At 48.8% G+C, this 19,319-nt stretch overlaps 1 protein-coding gene across 2 annotated transcripts in view; it reads right to left on the reverse strand.

Moving 5' to 3' along the window:
- Positions 1–2,535: 2,535 nt before the first annotated feature.
- Positions 2,536–19,319, reverse strand: part of LOC118392345 (phosphatidylinositol 4,5-bisphosphate 3-kinase catalytic subunit beta isoform) — a 92,643-nt gene continuing 75,859 nt past the window's right edge. For both annotated transcript variants that reach the window (XM_035784300.2, XM_052511005.1), the window contains exons 8-24: positions 17,542–17,631; positions 15,882–16,133; positions 15,673–15,769; positions 15,335–15,465; positions 15,189–15,239; positions 12,803–12,991; positions 12,470–12,591; positions 12,102–12,245; positions 8,517–8,616; positions 7,116–7,312; positions 6,884–6,993; positions 6,465–6,543; positions 5,786–5,953; positions 5,438–5,561; positions 5,192–5,337; positions 4,940–5,072; positions 2,536–4,817 (exon numbers count right to left, since the gene is read on the reverse strand). In XM_035784300.2, the coding sequence (XP_035640193.1) occupies positions 4,680–4,817; positions 4,940–5,072; positions 5,192–5,337; positions 5,438–5,561; positions 5,786–5,953; positions 6,465–6,543; positions 6,884–6,993; positions 7,116–7,312; positions 8,517–8,616; positions 12,102–12,245; positions 12,470–12,591; positions 12,803–12,991; positions 15,189–15,239; positions 15,335–15,465; positions 15,673–15,769; positions 15,882–16,133; positions 17,542–17,631 (2,271 nt within the window). In that variant the 3' untranslated portion in view covers positions 2,536–4,679. The remainder of the gene's footprint in view (positions 4,818–4,939; positions 5,073–5,191; positions 5,338–5,437; positions 5,562–5,785; positions 5,954–6,464; positions 6,544–6,883; positions 6,994–7,115; positions 7,313–8,516; positions 8,617–12,101; positions 12,246–12,469; positions 12,592–12,802; positions 12,992–15,188; positions 15,240–15,334; positions 15,466–15,672; positions 15,770–15,881; positions 16,134–17,541; positions 17,632–19,319) is intronic.

The following is a 19,319-nucleotide window of genomic DNA, read 5'->3' on the forward strand; positions in this document are numbered from 1 at the left end:
GGTTGTGAGGCCGGTTGGACTTCCTGACAAATTCTCTAAAACAATGGAGACGGTTTATGGTGGATAAATTAACATTAAATTATCTGGCAACAGCTCTGGTGAACATTCCTGCAGTCAGCGTGCCAATTGCACGCTCTCTCAACTTGAGACATCTTTGGCATTGTGTTGTGTGACAAAATAGCACATTTTAGTGTGGCCTTTTGTCCCCAGCACAAGGTACACCTATGTAATGATCATGCTTTTTAATCAGCTTCTTGATATGCCACAACTGTCAGCTGGATGGATTAACTTGACAAAGGAGAAATGCTCACTAACCCAGATGTAAACAAATGTGTATGGAACATTTCTGGGATATTTTATTTCAGCTCATTAAACATGGGACCAACATTGCGGTTGCACAATCTCTGCTATTCTGCATAACTGCAGGCTTCAGAGGTTTCATTGATTTAACGGACTTCTGATTGATTACTCCATTTCTGGAGCTGCAGGTGACAACCATTACCCACATAGTTAAGAGAGCGTTAAATCAGCTGAACATGTAGAATATGCTCTGTCCAGTTTATGACATGCGCATAGGTGTAATGTATGATTTATGAACATGCATACTAGATTTGCCATGATGTAGCTTCCATGGCTCCCTCTGCTGGTCATTCCTGGAAGTCATACCATAGCAATGGGAAAAGGGGATACCTAGTCCATTGCACAACTGACTGCTTTCAACCAAAATGTGTCTTCCGTATTTAACCCAACTCCTGTGAGTCAGAGAGGCTGCCTTAATAGACATCCCCGGGAGGTTAACTGCTTGTCAAGGGCAGAACGACAGATTTTTATCTTGGCTTCTCCTGGATTCCATCCAGCAACCTTCCGGTAACTGGCCCAACACTCCTACACGCCAGCCTACCTGCTGCCTAATAGATACCCTTCATTTTCTAATACTGCAACTTGTGGAGCATACCCTTGCACATGTATCAATAAGGGTATTAGCTGATTGACAAATTTAATTTAGAGCTTTTTTTTAAGCTCTCAACCCGCTCCACTACAGCCCTACCTGGATGGGGGCGCGCTCAACCATCCGTTTCCTGTAGTCCATGATCAGCTCCTTCGACTCGATGACAATGAGGGAGATGTTGTTGTCCGGGCACCACACTGCCAGGTCTCTGACTATCATAGACCATAACAGACACGTTACACACAGATCTACAGAAGGCAGGAAAACCCTCTATCCCACAAGCCTCTTCCGTACCCAGGAAACCAAGAATGAGGGCTCTAACCCCATTACCATTCAACGGTGGTGGACATTGAAAAGGAAATTGATGTCAAGCGTGAGTCACTGGCCAAACGCCACAAACACACATCTCATGGCTTGTGATTACTAGACACCCAGTATCTTCTTCTCTGGCTTGTTACATTCACTAATGTCCGGGTTTAAGGCCGTCAATGACCTGTTTGGTATTCACGGAGGTCAACACGGTCTGCTCCAACGTCAGTCATTCACCCGATTGTCAACTTTGACCAAGTTTTGGATACACAGGAGAAAGATACAGGCCCTCTGACGTCAAGAGTGACCTACAGCTGTGTTATGAGGTGAATATGGTACCGGAGGGAGATTCAAACAGAGCGAGTGGGCCGCCATCATCAGTGCCACTGAAAACAAAGCAATATAAAAGACTATTTATTTCAACTGCAGACCGAATAGTGGCCAAACAATTGTGTAGGAAGAAAATTGAATAGGGGAGGGAGGGGCTATCCACCCACCCATTCCCCTTTTTAATTCAGAGTTCTTGAAGTAAACAACTATTACCCAAGATAGAGTGCTGGGGAAATGATACAATGGTAATTATTCCATAAATGCTCCATAATTAACCATTGCAATCAAAGATGAGCACATGTAGTAGTTGTGTCAATGAGTGTTGCTGACTTGGAACAAGCTGTATGTAATTATATCACTTCATTTTCACACATGCATTTGACCCCTTCAGTTAAAACGTTTGACCCGATAAAACAAGCTTGTGTTCAACTTGACAGCTCATAGGTTGCCAAGATACCCACTGACACCTTTCGCAGAGAAACAACCTATCAATCATGGCATTTGCAGGTATTATCAGCTACATAGCACTGTGACCTGCCATCTCCAGATGGAATCCAGGTAGCTGCTGACCCACAAGGTCTATTCAGGATCCATAACCTGGCAATAAGGGTTATTGGCTACTTCACCATGTATGACATCACCACATGACATCAGTAGAGAGGCATGTTGGTCCCCTCCAGCAGAGCCCCACTGTGCTCTCCCTCCTTCACTCACACAACCACAGTGGAAAGAATGCAGGCTCTCTGGGCCTGGAATCAATCTGCATTCATCACAGTGCCATAGCCACAGGGATCAAATCTGTGCTCGTCCTTGTGCACTGCCAATTTGTTACGCAAATATACCACATCTTATGCACAGACACGCTGGCACTGCAGTGATTGAAGGGGCACACACGCAGTCGCACACACGCACAGTTGCACCCACGCAAACACATTACAAAAGAAAAATGCAGTTAGATGGAAAATAACTTTAATAAAACTCATATGAAAACAAAAAACTGCAAAAGCATAAAAGCCTGTACATTTGACAATATTCAGTGTCTGAGAGACTTACGAAGGCTGGCAGTGAGAAATACAGCAGCAATACACATGAACCCACAGTGACAACCATTATAGCCTCAGGCATCAGGGCCCAAGGGTTCATTTACATCATGTAGACTCCTATACGGATATTGCACAAAATCAAAACACAGATACTGGAAGAGCCCCTCATGACAAACCCAGGAAGTAGCTTTGAATCGCAGTGTTACGCCTTCTGCTGGCAAACCGCTCCCACAGGTCCAAAACTCCGCCCATTTCAGCTGATGTAAAAAATAAGACATTTTTTCACACAAACATTCAATTTTTGAACAGATTATTAAAAACACAGTAAAAACAAACCTAAAACGACAAAGTTCTCTTTTGTTTTGGTCCTAAAAGGCATTTTAGTTACATGCTTCGGTTATTTCTTAGTGAGTTCTTTCATTGTGGTTATCATGTGAGCAGTTTTGTGCTTTGAAAGACTAGTTCTGGCATCCTTAGGCAAGTCTGTAAGACAGAATCTCTATGGGGTAGTGATAATACCTCTATGGGGTAGTGATAATACCTCTATGGGGTAGTGTGGTGAGGACTCACCCTTTGTTCCTGTTCTGTTTGCCCAACAACCACCATGGTTTGATAAAATGGAACACAGGAATGTTACATCCACATTCCAAAGCAGGAACACAAAATAAAGTTTTAGAAACATTTTAAGCTCTCTCTCTCTCTCTCTCTCTCCCTCCGTCCTTTCTTCAAAATGATGCCAGTGTTTGATGGTCTAATTCACCCCTTTTCTCAAAGACAGAAGCTGCGTGACCAAATTGAACCGCCCCACTCACATGGATGCCTCTTTCCTAGAGCTAAAACCACCAAATCAATCGACGAATGTGAACTCGGCCAAATCTTTCCCTAGAGTTTGTTTTATTCCAAGTAGGATAGCAGCCTTCATGAGAAATATTATAATATTGGTAACCATCGGGATGTCACCAGGATGGTGTATTCAGTGTGGAGCGCACAGCATGCACGCCAAATCAGTGTTCTTTGCCCCAGCTTGCTGAGCACTGCTTTCCCGCAGTTCTGTTAAGGTTACAGTGAGAGAAATAACTTGCAAGCTACTAGGAGGGGACAACAGAGTGCGTAAAGCTGAAAAACCTTCACATAAACGTTTCTTCAGCTGTCGGGAGGAGGCGTCCAAAGAATTTGGTCATGACTGACTCTTTCTCAAGACCACAGGGTCTCTCTCTCTAACTCTGTCTCTAGTAGTCTGGCACATATACATCTTAAACATCTTAGATAGAATTAAATCTTAAATGGCAATAAAATAAAAACATGAAAAAAAAACTAAAAGATACAATCTGTTCCAGTTTTTAGGCACACTTTCAAGATGGACTGGAGCCTCGTGAGATAAAGTCCAATAAGACCCACTTCCTCTGGCCATGTGCACGTTTTGGTGTCATTTAAAGACACGCGGGTGAGCCGCTTTGGTCCTCAGTCTTTACACACCCAGTCTTTACGTGTGCTGTCAATCAAACTGTCTGGTGCAAGGCCTGGAGTGGGTGTGATAAACCCCAACCTCTCCCTTTAAGTCCAACACGAGTCAGATCAGAAGTCCTGCTGATAACCACCCCTGTCCCCTTCCTCATTAGTTTAGTCCAGGCTCCAAGGGGGCAGTCCATTTACAACGGGGTGGGGGGGGGCCGGAGAAACCACACTATTCCTCAGGTGTTGGGCTCTGACTCTCACTGAGCGAGTGCAAAACACGCAACCACATTACCCACATATGTCACAAGATCAGGGAGAGACAATGGGACTGTTGGACTGGCTGGAGGCACACAGCAGCTTCAAAAGCCAGAGGAAAGGCAAAAGGGAGGGGGGATTTTAAGCCTGTAAGAGCATGTGTGTTTAAGATGGTCTTCTAGGTTCCCTTCTTTAAGGCCCCAAGTCCAGTCCTGTCTGGTCTTCACCCCTTAGCAACACCTTAGCCCGCTCAATCACGGTTGTCCCAGCCCTGGATAGACGTCAGACCCTCCTAACCCCTGACCTTTAACCCTCCAGCTTCAGGATGTCTGTCTGTTCTAGGAGCGGTTGTCCTTGACCACGTTGTGGGCCATCCAGTTGACTTTGGTGGTCCAGCTCTCTCTCAGTGCCTCGTCAAACTTTTGGCGGAACTGTTTCAGTGCCTCGTCGTCGGTCTTCCCCAGGGCCAGAGAGTCCTACAGGGGAGAAGGGAGGAGACTTAACTACTCTAATCATAACAGATTACTTCTGTAGCACATGTAAACTGTAGCCCATGTGACATGGCCAACTATATACTGCGTGCGTGTGTGTCAATTACTTTTAGGTACTGTATATCCTTGACCGAGGTGAGCTCTGGCAGTCCAGCAGTCAGCATGAGGGCAAACAGGGTGATGAAGAGGTTCCCATTCCGCCTCAGAATCAGGTAGGCTTGTTCACAGTAATTACGGAAACTAGGCACAACACACACATTCAGTTCACTATACATTTACTCAAGTAGACAATTGATAAAAGCAACAGATAGTGTTCCCGGCCTGGATCACCCGAGTAGTGAAAGGGGACAGAAGCTCACCTGCCAAACTTCTCAGTGTTGCCCGTCTTTCCCTGTTGGATGACGTGGATGAAGTCATGGGTCAGGATGAAGGGGACGCGTTCCCTCTTGATGCCAAACTTAGACTTGAAGTTCCCCAGGATATGCCCAAAGTCTATGTGGAAGAGCTGAGACACACACACAATGTAAGAAGTTGATTCCATTAAAAGAGTCCATAAATGAACCTCTGTGATTTAGCCTGTCGTACAGGGGAGCACCTCAACCCACCTGTCCAGTGCTGCGAACCATGATATTGTCACTGTGGCGGTCACCTATCCCCAGGACGTAGGTGGCCACGCAGTAGCCTGCACATGACAGGGTGAACTCCTCGATCGCCTTCTCCAGAGCATCTCTGCATAGTACACAAACACAAAATAAAAAGTGTTGGCCAAGTGGGAGCTTTCACTGGGTTTGTACCGCCAAAGCATAGCAGCTCACTAACATGTTGCCTGTTATATACATACAGTTACATATCTATGAAATAGGTCAGTAACATACAGAACTTTTGGAAAGTCACATTGAGAAAGAGCCCTGGTGTAAGAAACAAACAAACCCGTTGGCAAAGTGTGGTTTTACCCAGAGTTCTTCTCTTTGAGCCAGTTGAGCAGTGCGTCCTTGTTGAAGGCTGCGGCGGCCGCCACGTTGCTACTGGTCAGCTGGATGTTGGCGATGGTATCCGCCGACGACACCACCTCGATCAGCCCGGACCGGTCACCAGTCGCTAGGCAACCGTAAGGCACAATTCTGCACAGACACATTTTGTTCCAATGAATCATCATCAACACCATTGAGATGCACCCTATAATTATCTCCATGTTGTTTCCTTTTTCCCTGGCTCGGTCTCAGCATGTGACCAGAATGTACGCATGATCACACATCACAGTGGTTTTATGATCCTGTCTGCAGAGCTCCTTCTGCTCGCTGAGCCCTTGTCCCTGTAACCTAACAGCCTGCCCCCCAGCTCAACTGTCAAAACAATCCCACACACTGCTCAGCTCCAGATGTGGTAGACTGTGTGTGTGTTAGAGTATGAGAGCGAGCGCTAGTGTGTGTGGATTTGATTAGGATGAGAAGCGGGTAGTGGGTGTGTGATGCTGGGGGTATGGATGTGGGGAGGTTAGAGGTCAGGCTAGCAGGGGGTGATTAAGCCCCCCCCCCCAACACAGCGTCCTCTTCCCTACAGAGAACAGGAACAAACAAGCCTTACTGACAGAGTCTGACTGAGGACACACACCTTTTACATTAATATACACACCTAAGGTCCAGATTGGCCTCCTTCCATAGCAGGTCCATCAACCTCAAGATCTGCAGTGTCAACATGTCTTGTCTCAGGTCTGGAAAGAGAGAGGAGTCTTTCATTCACCCTTCCAGCTTCAAACCACCTTCCATAATACACATCCCTCCATCTTGACCTCACTATTCTTCCCTCGCTCTCTCCCCCTGAACTTTAGTGATCTTACATTTCATCTCTTAGAGGATGGTAGCCTAGCGCTTAAGGGCATTGGGCCAGTAACTGAAAGGTTGCTAGTTTGAATCCCCCAGCTGACTAGGTGAAAAATTGGTTGATGTGTCCTTGAGCAAAGCACTTAATCCTAAGTGCTCATGTAAGTCTCTCTGGATAAGAGCGTCTGCTAAATGACTAACATGTCAATGTTAGATCCAACCCCCTCGTACCGTCTCCATTCTTGAAGATGATTCCCAGGGTGTCTCCCCCCAGCAGCTTGTTGTTGTAGACGATCCACAGAGGCTTCATCTTAGAGTCCATGTACCGACACTTCTCCACACTGGCAGGGATGAAAGAGGGGAGGAATTAGGGAGAAAAAGCAAAAAAAATAGAGCAAGAGAGAGTCAAATCATCCACATCCCCCTCTCCACTCCCATCTAACCCTCTCCCCCTGGTCCTTACTTGATTCCAGATAGCAGGACACTGGGATTGAGAGGGGAGTGCAGGTCAGAGAGGGTCTCTGTGTAGCCACTCTGTCTCAGACAAGTCATCATGGCCTCTTTGGTGAGCATGGCCTCCTTGGTCTTACTGCGGGCGTTCTTGATGGTGCCCAGCTTGATCAGCTCATTTACAGACTTCAGCTTGCTCAGAGCCTCCACCTATGGAGAGAGGGGGCGTAATGTTGTTACAACACAGACTTCAACTTGCTCAGAGCCTCCACCTATGGAGAGAGGGGGCGTAATGTTGTTACAACACAGACTTCAACTTTCTCAGAGCCTCCACCTATGGAGAGAGGGGGCGTAATGTTGTTACAACACAGACTTCAGCTTGCTCAGAGCCTCCACCTATGGAGAGAGGGGGCGTAATGTTGTTACAACACAGACTTCAGCTTGCTCAGAGCCTCCACCTATGGAGAGAGGGGGCGTAATGTTGTTACAACACAGACTTCAGCTTGCTCAGAGCCTCCACCTATGGAGAGAGGGGGCGTAATGTTGTTACAACACAGACTTCAGCTTGCTCAGAGCCTCCACCTATGGAGAGAGGGGGCGTAATGTTGTTACAGACTTCAGCTTGCTCAGAGCTTCCACCTATGGAGAGAGGGGGCGTAATGTTGTTACAACACAGACTTCAGCTTGCTCAGAGCCTCCACCTATGGAGAGAGGGGGCGTAATGTTGTTACAACAGACTTCAGCTTGCTCAGAGCCTCCACCTATGGAGAGAGGGGGCGTAATGTTGTTACAACAGACTTCAGCTTGCTCAGAGCCTCCACCTATGGAGAGAGGGGGCGTAATGTTGTTACAACAGACTTCAGCTTGCTCAGAGCCTCCACCTATGGAGAGAGGGGACGTAATGTTGTTACAACAGACTTCAGCTTGCTCAGAGCCTCCACCTATGGAGAGAGGGGACGTAATGTTGTTACAACAGACTTCAGCTTGCTCAGAGCCTCCACCTATGGAGAGAGGGGGCGTAATGTTGTTACAACCTAGAAGAAACGCAATGTAATAATGATGAAATTACACCACTTCTGTATTGCCTTTCAAATCTGACACAGATGCTACACATGACAGCATGGGCTTCCTGAAACATCTCACAGTGTGGTAGTTCATTCCAAAACAGGAAGGAGAGCAGTGAACAGGAAGTGGGAGGAAGCTGCCAGCAGTGCGGATGTCAGGGCTAATACAGTAGAGGTCAGAGGTTAGAAGTCAGGCTGCTGTCATCTGACTTCTTTATAAATAACCCAATTCTGAACTGAAGGGAAACTATAGAATTAGAGGTGGTGACAGAATTAGATAACCTGTGAATGAATCACTACAGTATAAGGTTGGGGTCAGGGCGTGAGCGCGCCAGTGTTGGGGTCCTTACCTGTTTCTTCAGGACCTCAATGTGAGGGATGCTGCCGCGACAGTAAGCCTCCAGAATGAGAGAGAACTGGACAGCGACAGCTGGCATGTGCATCTCTGACCTACAGGGGGCAGCACAGTCACCCTACAGTTACAGTCATAATAATAATAATAAATAATATACCTGGGGTGGGTTAATGCACATGACCTCACGGAACATACACCAACAAAAGAATACAGCCTGTGTAGAGGAAAATGTATTTTAAATCTTTACACCCACGCACGCACCCTGACACACGCACGCACGCACCCTGACAGACGCACGCACGCACCCTGACAGACGCACGCACGCACCCTGAGACGCACGCACCCTGAGACACACGCACCCTGAGACACACGCACGCGCGCACCCTGAGACACACGCACCCTGAGACGCACGCACGCACCCTGAGACGCACGCACGCACCCTGAGACACGCACCCTGAGACACACGCACGCACCCTGAGACACACGCACGCACCCTGAGACACACGCACGCACGCACCCTGAGACACACGCACGCGCGCACCCTGAGACACACGCACCCTGAGACACACGAGACACACGCACCCTGAGACGCACGCACGCACCCTGAGACGAGACACGCGCACCCTGAGACACACACCCTGAGACACACGCACGCACCCTGAGACACACGCACGCGCGCACCCTGAGACACACGCACCCTGAGACACACGCACGCGCGCACCCTGAGACACACGCACCCTGAGACACACGCACCCTGAGACACACGCACCCACGCACCCTGAGACACACGCACGCACGCACCCTGAGACACACGCACCCACGCACCCTGAGACCCACGCACCCTGAGACCCACGCACCCACCCTGAGACACACGCACCCTGAGACACACGCACCCTGAGACACACGCACCCTGAGACACACGCACCCTGAGACACACGCACCCTGAGACACACGCACCCTGAGACACACGCACCCTGAGACACACGCACCCTGAGACACACGCACCCTGAGACACACGCACCCTGAGACACACGCACCCTGAGACACACGCACCCTGAGACACACGCACCCTGAGACACACTGAGACACACGCACCCTGAGACACACGCACCCTGAGACACACGCACCCGCGCACCCTGAGACACACGCACCCGCGCACCCTGAGACACACGCACCCGCGCACCCTGAGACACACGCACCCTGAGACACGCGCACCCTGAGACACACGCACCCGCGCACCCTGAGACACACGCACCCGCGCACCCTGAGACACACGCACCCACGCACCCTGAGACACACGCACCCGCGCACCCTGAGACACACACCCGCACCCGCGCACCCTGAGACACACGCACCCTGAGACACACGCACCCTGAGACACACGCACCCTGAGACACACGCACCCTGAGACACACGCACCCTGAGACACACGCACCCTGCACCCTGAGACACACGCACCCTGAGACACACGCACCCTGAGACACGCACGCACCCTGAGACACACGCACCCTGAGACACACGCACCCGCGCACCCTGAGACACACGCACGCACGCACCCTGAGACACACGCACCCTGAGACACACGCACCCGCGCACCCTGAGACACACGCACGCACCCTGAGACACACGCACCCGCGCACCCTGAGACACACGCACCCACGCACCCTGAGACACACGCACCCGCGCACCCTGAGACACACGCACCCTGAGACACACGCACCCGCGCACCCTGAGACACACGCACCCTGAGACACACGCACCCGCGCACCCTGAGACACACGCACGCACCCTGAGACACACGCACCCGCGAGACACCCCCTGAGACACACGCACCCGCGCACCCTGAGACACACGCACGCACCCTGAGACACACGCACCCTGAGACACACGCACCCGCGCACCCTGAGACACACGCACGCACCCTGAGACCCACGCACCACTGAGACACACGCACCCGCGCACCCTGAGACACCACCCGCACCCTGAGACACACGCACCCGCGCACACGCACCCGAGACACACGCACCCTGAGACACACGCACCCTGAGACACACGCACCCGCGCACCCTGAGACACACGCACCCGCGCACCCTGAGACACACGCACCCGCGCACCCTGAGACACACGCACCCTGAGACACGCACCCGCGCACCCTGAGACACACGCACCCGCGCACCCTGAGACACACGCACCCGCGCACCCTGAGACACACGCACCCGCGCACCCTGAGACACACGCACCCGCGCACCCTGAGACACACGCACCCACGCACCCTGAGACACACGCACCCTGAGACACACGCACCCTGAGACACACGCACCCACGCACCCTGAGACACACGCACCCGCGCACCCTGAGACACACGCACCCACGCACCCTGAGACACACGCACCCACGCACCCTGAGACACACGCACCCACGCACCCTGAGACACACGCACCCACGCACCCTGAGACACACGCACCCTGAGACACACGCACCCACGCACCCTGAGACACACGCACCCACGCACCCTGAGACACACGCACCCACGCACCCTTAGACACCCACCCTTAGACACCCACTCTAAGCCTCCTTCACTCACGCCGCCAAACTTACTCTAGTAAAACTGACTTTCCTACCGATCCTCGACTTCGGCGATGTCATCTACAAAATAGCTTCCAACACTCCACTCAGCAAACAGGATGCAGTTTATCACAGTGCCATCCGTTTTGTTACTAAAGCACCTTATACCACCCTCCACTGTGACCTGTATGCTCTAGTCGGCTGGCCTTCGCTACATATTCGTTGCCAGACCCACTGGCTCCAGGTCACTGGCGCCTTTCGTTCCAGTTCTCTGCTGCCTGTGACTGGAACGAATTGCAAACATTGCTGAGGTTGGAGACTTTTATCTCCCTCACCAACTTCAAACATCTGCTATCTGAGCAGCTAAACGATCGCTGCAGCTGTACATAGTCTATCGGTAAATAGCCCACCCAATGTACCTACCTCATCACCATACTGTTTATTTATTTACTTTTCTACTCTTTTGCACACCAATATCTCTACCTGCACATGACCAACTGATAATTTATCACTCCAGTGTTAATCTGCTAAATTGTAATTATTTGCCTACCTCCTCATGCCTTTTGCACCCATGTACATAGACTTTTTTCCCCTACTGTGTTATTGACTTGTTTATTGTTTACTCCATGTGTAACTCTGTGTTGTCTGTTCACACTGCTATGCTTTATCTTGGCCAGATCGCAGTTGTAAATGAGAACCTGTTCTCAACTAGCCTACCTGGTTAAATAAAGGTGAAAAAAATTAATAATCACACACACACACACCCTTACACGTGCACACACACCCTTACACGTGCACACACACCCTTACACGTGCACACACACCCTTACACGTGCACACACACCCTTACACGTGCACACACACCCTTACACGTGCACACACACCCTTACACGTGCACACACACCTTACACGTGCACACACACCCTTACACGTGCACACACACCCTTACACGTACGCACACCCTTACACGTACGCACACCCTTACACGTACACACTACGTCTCACTCTCTCTCACCTGAGATGCCAGAAGAGGAAGTGTCCTATGTTGCGGTTGCACTGGGCTCTGTTCAGTAGGAAGCGGGTGAGGGCACAGTCATAGTAGGGTTCATAACGTAACACCTGGACCAGCTGGAGCAGGTACTGAGACAACTCCTCATCACTGGAACGGGGAAGAGCAGGGGGCGGAAAAGGGGTGAGAGGAAAATAGAGAAGAGAGGGGGGAGAGCAGGAGCAGAAGAAGGGGTGAGAGGGAGAGGGGGTGAGAGAAAGAGGGAGAGGGGGGAGAGCCAGAGCGGGAGTGGAAGAGATAGTGAGTAAGACATTACAACAGTAAGTGAACTAGGAATAGTAGTGTGTGAGCGTGTCTGTGAGCGTGTGGACTACCTCATATCCCTCAGGCAGCCCACAGCGTACTCTCTGACGTACTGGTCTGGATAGTTAAAGTCAAGCAGCTCCAGAGCGTCCCTGGGACTCAGTTTGGGCCAGATTTGCAGCAAGGCCTGGAGCTGAGAGACAGATCATTCACTATGATTAATAACCAATACAGGAGCACAGCAGATCTTTGAAGGGACTGATGAGGGGCCTAGTGGTATGGGCTAGGGGTTCATTTAGGATCTGACCATTGAGGCACACTAGTTTATTGCCCTTGAGAAGAAATTTAGTGTGTTAAAAAACACTATCAATACACAAGACAGGTTCATGTGGCACAGTATGTACCTGGGCCATGTCCTCATGTTTGCCCCACTTGACGGAGAGCAGCAGTTTGGGCAGTGACTGGGGGAAGTTCTCCATGCAGTCGTAGCGTAGTGTCCAGATGAGGTCCTTCTCATTCTCACACAGCTGGGACAGAGGGTCCCTCTCCATGATCTCCTTCAGCTCGATGTGGAACTTCTTACCGCCTCGGCCCTGTGGGGAAACAGCAGAGGTGGTAAGTTACCACTAGGTGGCAGCACAGGGTAAGAAATCACATTACGTACAGAGGTGGCAGCACAGGGTAAGAAATCACATTACGTACAGAGGAGTAGCAAGGGGTGCTAAAGGTAGAAGTCACCATTAACCACAGATCTGGAATCAGAGTACACTGCATGTAATCCTATCCACCATCAGACAGATACAAATAGATCTGTACTTGCATGCATGTTTGATTGATTTATGGATCAACAATTAAATAGTTAGTCGACACAGAATAAGAGCTTGAAGCTTGAGACCATAAGAACGCTATGTAAGTACGCTACGGTCACAAGACGCAGGCCTCCTAATTGTCCCTAGAATTTCTAAGCAAACAGCTGGAGGCAGGGCTTTCTCCTATAGAGCTCCATGTTTATGGAATGGTCTGCCTACCCATATGAGAGACGCAAACTCGGTCTCAACCTTTAAGTCTTTACTGAAGACTCATCTCTTCAGTGGGTCATATGATTGAGTGTAGTCTGGCCCAGGAGTGTGAAGGTGAACGGAAAGGCTCTGGAGCAACGAGCCACCCTTGCTGTCTCTGCCTGGCCGGTTCCCCTCTTTCCACTGGGATTCTCTGCCTCTAACCCTATTACAGGGGCTGAGTCACTGGCTTACTGGTGCTCTTCCATGCCGTCCCTAGGAGGGGTGCGTCACTTGAGTGGGTTGAGTCACTGATGTGATCTTCCTGTCCGGGTTGGCGACCCCATTGGGTTGTGCCGTGGCGGAGATCTTTGTGGGCTATACTCGGCCTCGTCTCAGGATGGTAAGTTGGTGGTTGAAGATATCCCTCTAGTGGTGTGGGGGCTGTGCTTTGGCAAAGTGGGTGGGGTTATATCCTTCCTGTTTGGCCCTGTCCGGGGGTATCATCGGATGGGGCCACAGTGTCTGACCCCTCCTGTCTCAGCCTCCAGTATTTATGCTGCAGTACTTTGTGTCGGGGGCTAGGGTCTGTATGTTATATCTGGAGTACTTCTCCTGTCTTATCCGGTGTCCTGTGTGAATTTAAGTATGCTCTCTCTAATTCTCTTTTTCTCTCGGAGGACCTGAGCCCTAGGACCATGCCTCAGGACTACCTGGCATGATGACTCCTTGCTGTCCCCAGTCCACCTGGCCGTGCTGCTGCTGCAGTTTCAACTGTTCTGCCTATGTAATCCTGACCTGTTCACCGGACGTGCTATCTGTCCCAGACCTGCTGTTTTCAACTCTCTAGAGACAGCAGGAGTGGTAGAGATACTTTTAATGATCGGCTATGAAAAGCCAAATGACATTTATTCCTGAGGTGCTGACTTGCTGCACCCTCGACAACTACTGTGATTATTATGATTTGACCATGCTGGGCATTTATGAACATTTGAACATCTTGGCCATGTTCTGTTATAATCTCCACCCGGCACAGCCAGAAGAGGACTGGCCACCCCTCATAGCCTGGTTCCTCTCTCGGTTTCTTCCTAGGTTTTGGCCTTTCAAGGGAGTTTTTCCTAGCCACCGTGCTTCTACACTTGCATTGCTTGCTGTTTGGGGTTTTAGGCTGGGTTTCTGTACAGCACTTTGAGATATCAGCTGATGTACGAAGGGCTATATAAATACATTTGATTTGATTTGAAAACCTTTACCACACACACACCTCCCTGCAAAGGAGATGTTTTGGCAAGCCCTCTGCTTCACACGGTGTTACATAACTGTGTGTCCTGTTCCACAGGGGCTTTAGGATGGGTGATTTTGTTGGTCCCCACAAGGTCAAATGCTATTACTAGGGGGTTTAGGGTTAAGGTTAGAATTTGTGTTAGGGTTAAGGTAAGAGTACAGGTAAGGAATAATATGATTTTGAATGGGACTGAATTGTGTGTCCCCACAAGGTTAGCTGTACAAGACTGTGTGTGGGGGGTGGAACAGGAGGGCTGATCTTAGCCTCAGATTCCTCCGAGAGACACTATTGTGACAGTGCACCAGCCTGCCAACACCACCCTGGATCAGGACTGACTGGGTTGCCTTGGAAACCAGTCATAGCAATATCCTCCCCTCTGACACATTTGGTGTCTGCTTTCTGTCCGAGAAATGCTTGCAACATGCCTGGCGCCTGCTGCTCTGGAGTAAAGGGAGCACTTGTGTGTGTGTGTGGAAGTGTTTGAGTTGTTGGAACTCACGACAGTACCATGGGCAAGCAGTCGCTTGACCCGGCGATCTCTGCAGCTTTCTCCAGAATCTGCAGAGGTAGACCACACACACATCCATGTCAGTGGTGGAGATACTTCATAATGATAACCATGTTTGAATACGTCAGGGTGTGTGTGTCCTCACCTTGTCGAAGGGGGGGAATAGGATGGGGTGAGGGTTGTAGTCAGGGAGGTGGATGTGGAGTGCTGTAGTGTTCTCAGTGTAAGGGTTGGTCTGGATGGTTCCTATGGGGTTCAGCATCTCTTCAAGTTCATCTTGGGGACACAGAAAAATCACTCAAACATGCCACTAACATTTAGTGTTTAAGTATGTAGGTGAGTTTCAGAAGTGTGTGTGTGTAGGTGTGAGCGTGTATAGGTTAATTAAAGTGTTTGTAAAATGCATGAAGGTGTGTGTGTAGGTGTGTATAGTTTAATTAAAGTGTTTGTAAAGTGCGTGAAGGTGTGTGTGTGTGTGCTCACCAGGAAAGGAAGACCAGCTGTGAAGGATGATATCTCCAGTCTTCAGCTGTCCTTTATAGTCAAACACCATAGTGTTCACCCAGGCTACAGGGTAGTGCTGCAGAGAGACAGAGAGAGAGAGACAGAGGGGACAGATAAATATCTGTATGTGTGCGCGCATACCTGTGCTTTGTGTGTGTGTGTGTGTGTGTGTGTGTGTTTTGACATACCACTTTGCCAGACTTGCGGATGGTCTGGTACTTGTTGATGTGGGCGTTCTTGGTGGACTTCTGCTTCTTGACCTTGTCCATGACTGCGTAGACGGCAAAGCAGAGGCGGGCCATGCGCGGCAGGTCGCTCACGGTGATGTCGAACTCTAGCGTGCGATTCCACACGTGTTCAGAGCGTCCGCTGCTCTCGCTGCTCACTGCTGGCTTACACAGCAGCTCTGTGCCATGGAACAAGCCTGCACGTACCTGGACCTGAAGAGAGAGAGGGGTTTAGTTCACCATAATAGCATCATAGTGAGCGCTAACAGGGATCTACTGTCCATGGGTTATAAATACAGTTGAAGTTGGAAGTTTACATACACTTAGGTTGGAGTCATTAAAACTAGTTTTTCAAACACTCCACAAATTTCTTGTTAACAAAATATAGTTTTGGCAAGTCGGTTAGGACATCTACTTTGCGCCTGACAAGTCATTTTTCCAACAATTGTTTCCAGATTATTTCACATATAATTCACTGTATCACAATTCCAGTGGGTCAGAAGTTAACATACACTAAGTTGAGTGTACCTTTAAACAGCTTGAAAAATGCCAGAAAATGATATGTCATGGCTTTAGAAGCTTCTGATAGGCCATTGACATCATTTGAGTCGATTGGAGGTGTACCTGTGGATGTATTTCAAGGTCTACCTTCAAACTCAGTGCCTCTTTGCTTGACATCATGGGAAAATCTAAAGAAATCAGCCAAGACCTCTGAAAAAAAAAAAAATGCAGACCTCCACAAGTCTGGTTCATCCTTGGGAGCAATTTCCAAAGGTAACACTTTCATCTGTACAAACAATAGTACGCAAGTATAAACACCATGGGACCACGCAGTCGTCTTACCGCTCAGGAAGGAGACACATTGTCTCCTAGTGATGAATGTACTTTGGTGCAAAAAGTACAAATCAATCCCAGAACAACAGCAAAGGACCTTGTGAAGATACTGGAGGAAACAGGTACAAAAGTATCTATATCCACAGTAAAACGAGTCCTACATCGACATAACCTGAAAGGCCGCTCAGCAAGGAAGAAGCCACTGCTCCAAAACCGCCATAAAAAAGCCGGACTATGGGTTGCAACTGCACATAGGGAAAAATATCGTACTTTTCGTACGAAATCATACAAATGACCATTGTTATGTTTGGAGGAAAAAGGGGGAGTCTTGAACACCATCCCAACCATGAAGCACGGGGGTGGCAGCATCATGTAGTGAGGGTGCTTTGCGTAAATTTACGTAACTTATTGTGGGAAGCTTATGGAAGGCTACCAAAATGTTTGACCCAAGTTAAACAATTTAAAGGCAATGCTACCAAATGCTAATTGAGTGCATGTAAACTTCTGACCCACTGGGAATGTGATGAAATAAATAAAAGCTGAAATAAATCACTCTTTACTATTAATCTGACATTTCTCATCCTTAAAATAAATTGGTGATCCTAACTGACATAAAACAGGGGATTTTTGCTAGGATTAAATGTTAGGAATTGTGAAAAACTGAGTTTAAATGTATTTGGCTACGGTGTAAGTTAACTTCCGATTTTAACTGTACATCCCAGAGCAAACAGTAAAAATGCAACATCAATTCCAGGTTTGCTATCCAGTAATCATCATCGGTGGTTACCTTGGCCGTCTCCTCAGCGTTCACCTTGCTGCCTTTGATTAGGACGATCTTAAACGGGGTAGACACCTCCCATACACACGTATTCACTTGCTAGAGAGAGAAGCAGAGTAACAGAGGAAAGAGATAAGAGTAACAGAGGGAAGAGGAGAGAGAGAAGGAGAGAAACAACAGGAAGAGGAGAGAGAGAAGGAGAGAAACAGAGGGAAGAGGAGATAAATATTTTCATGAGTAAGCAAGGAAAACAGTATACTTTACTGTAGGAATATTCAACACACATACACTGAAGGGTGAGTCACACTGTTGTCAAGCAGAGTAGACTTGCCAAGGTCAGCACAGCAGGAAAAACACTACACATGACTGGCCCTCAACTACAGACCACAAACATGAATAAACAGCAGACTTCCTGTGTTGTATATGTGTGTATATATGTGTGTGTAAACGAAAGTATTATTTTTGTAAGTGTGTTTGTGAACAAGAGTGTTTTTGAATGTAAGCGTATGTACTGTGTATCAGTGTGTGTATTTAGGTGAGTGCTTATGCGACAGAAGAGTACATGTATATTTTTGTAACGTCTGACTAGAGTACACCACCAAAAGAACAGTCTATCCTCTCAACTAGAGGTCGACCGATGAATTAGGGCAGATTTCTACTTTTCATAACAACCGGAAATCGGTATTTTTTGGGGGCCGATTTTCTCTTTTTTTTACACCTTTATTTAATAATTATTTAACTAGGCAAGTCAGTTAAGAACACATTCTTATTTTCAATGACGGCCTAGAAACGGTGGGTTAACTGCCTCGTTCAGGGGCAGAACAACAGATTTTCACAGGGTCAGCTCGGGGGATCCAATCTTGCAACTTCGTCCAACACAATAACGACCTGCCTCGCTCTCGTTGCACTCCACAAGGAGACTGCCTGTTACGCGAATGCAGTAAGCCACGGTAAGTTGCTAGCTAGCATTAAACTTATCTTATAAAAAACAATCATAATCACTAGATAACTACACATGGTTGATGATATTACTAGATATTATCTTATCTGCGTTGCATATAATCTAACTGAGCATACAAGTATCTAAGTATCTGACTGAGCGGTGGTAGGCAGAAGCAGGCGCGTAAACCTTAATTCAAACAGCACTTTCGTGTGTTTTGCCAGCAGCTCCTCGTTGTGCGTCAAGCATTGCGCTGTTTATGACTTCAAGCCTATCAACTCCCGAGATCGACTTGATTAGTGTAGTGTCAACAACGCAGCTACTGCCAGCTAGCCTACTTCAGCAGTACTGTATCATTTTAATCATTTTAGTCAATAAGATTCTTGCTACGTAAGCTTAACTTTCTGAACATTCGAGACGTGTAGTCCGCTTGTCATTCCAATTTCCTTGCATTAGCGTAGCCTTTTCTGTAGCCTGTCAACTATGTGTCTGTCTATCCCTGTTCTCTCCTCTCTGCACAGACCATACAAACGCTCCACACCGCGTGGCAACCCAGCGTCTGACCCACGGGAGTTCCAGGTCTCTGGTAGCCTCTGGAACTGCCAATCTGCGGCCAACAAGGCAGAGTTCATCTCAGCCTATGCCTCCCTCCAGTCCCTTGACTTCTTGGCACTGACGGAAACATGGATCACCACAGATAACACTGCTACTCCTACTGCTCTCTCCTCGTCCGCCCACGTGTTCTCGCACACCCCGAGAGCTTCTGGTCAGGGGGTGGTGGCACCGGATCCTCATCTCTCCCAAGTGGTCTTTCTCTCTTTCTCCCCTTACCCATCTGTCTATTGCC

Source organism: Oncorhynchus keta, chromosome 1 (assembly GCF_023373465.1).
Source record: "Oncorhynchus keta strain PuntledgeMale-10-30-2019 chromosome 1, Oket_V2, whole genome shotgun sequence".
Lineage (NCBI taxonomy): Eukaryota > Metazoa > Chordata > Actinopteri > Salmoniformes > Salmonidae > Oncorhynchus > Oncorhynchus keta.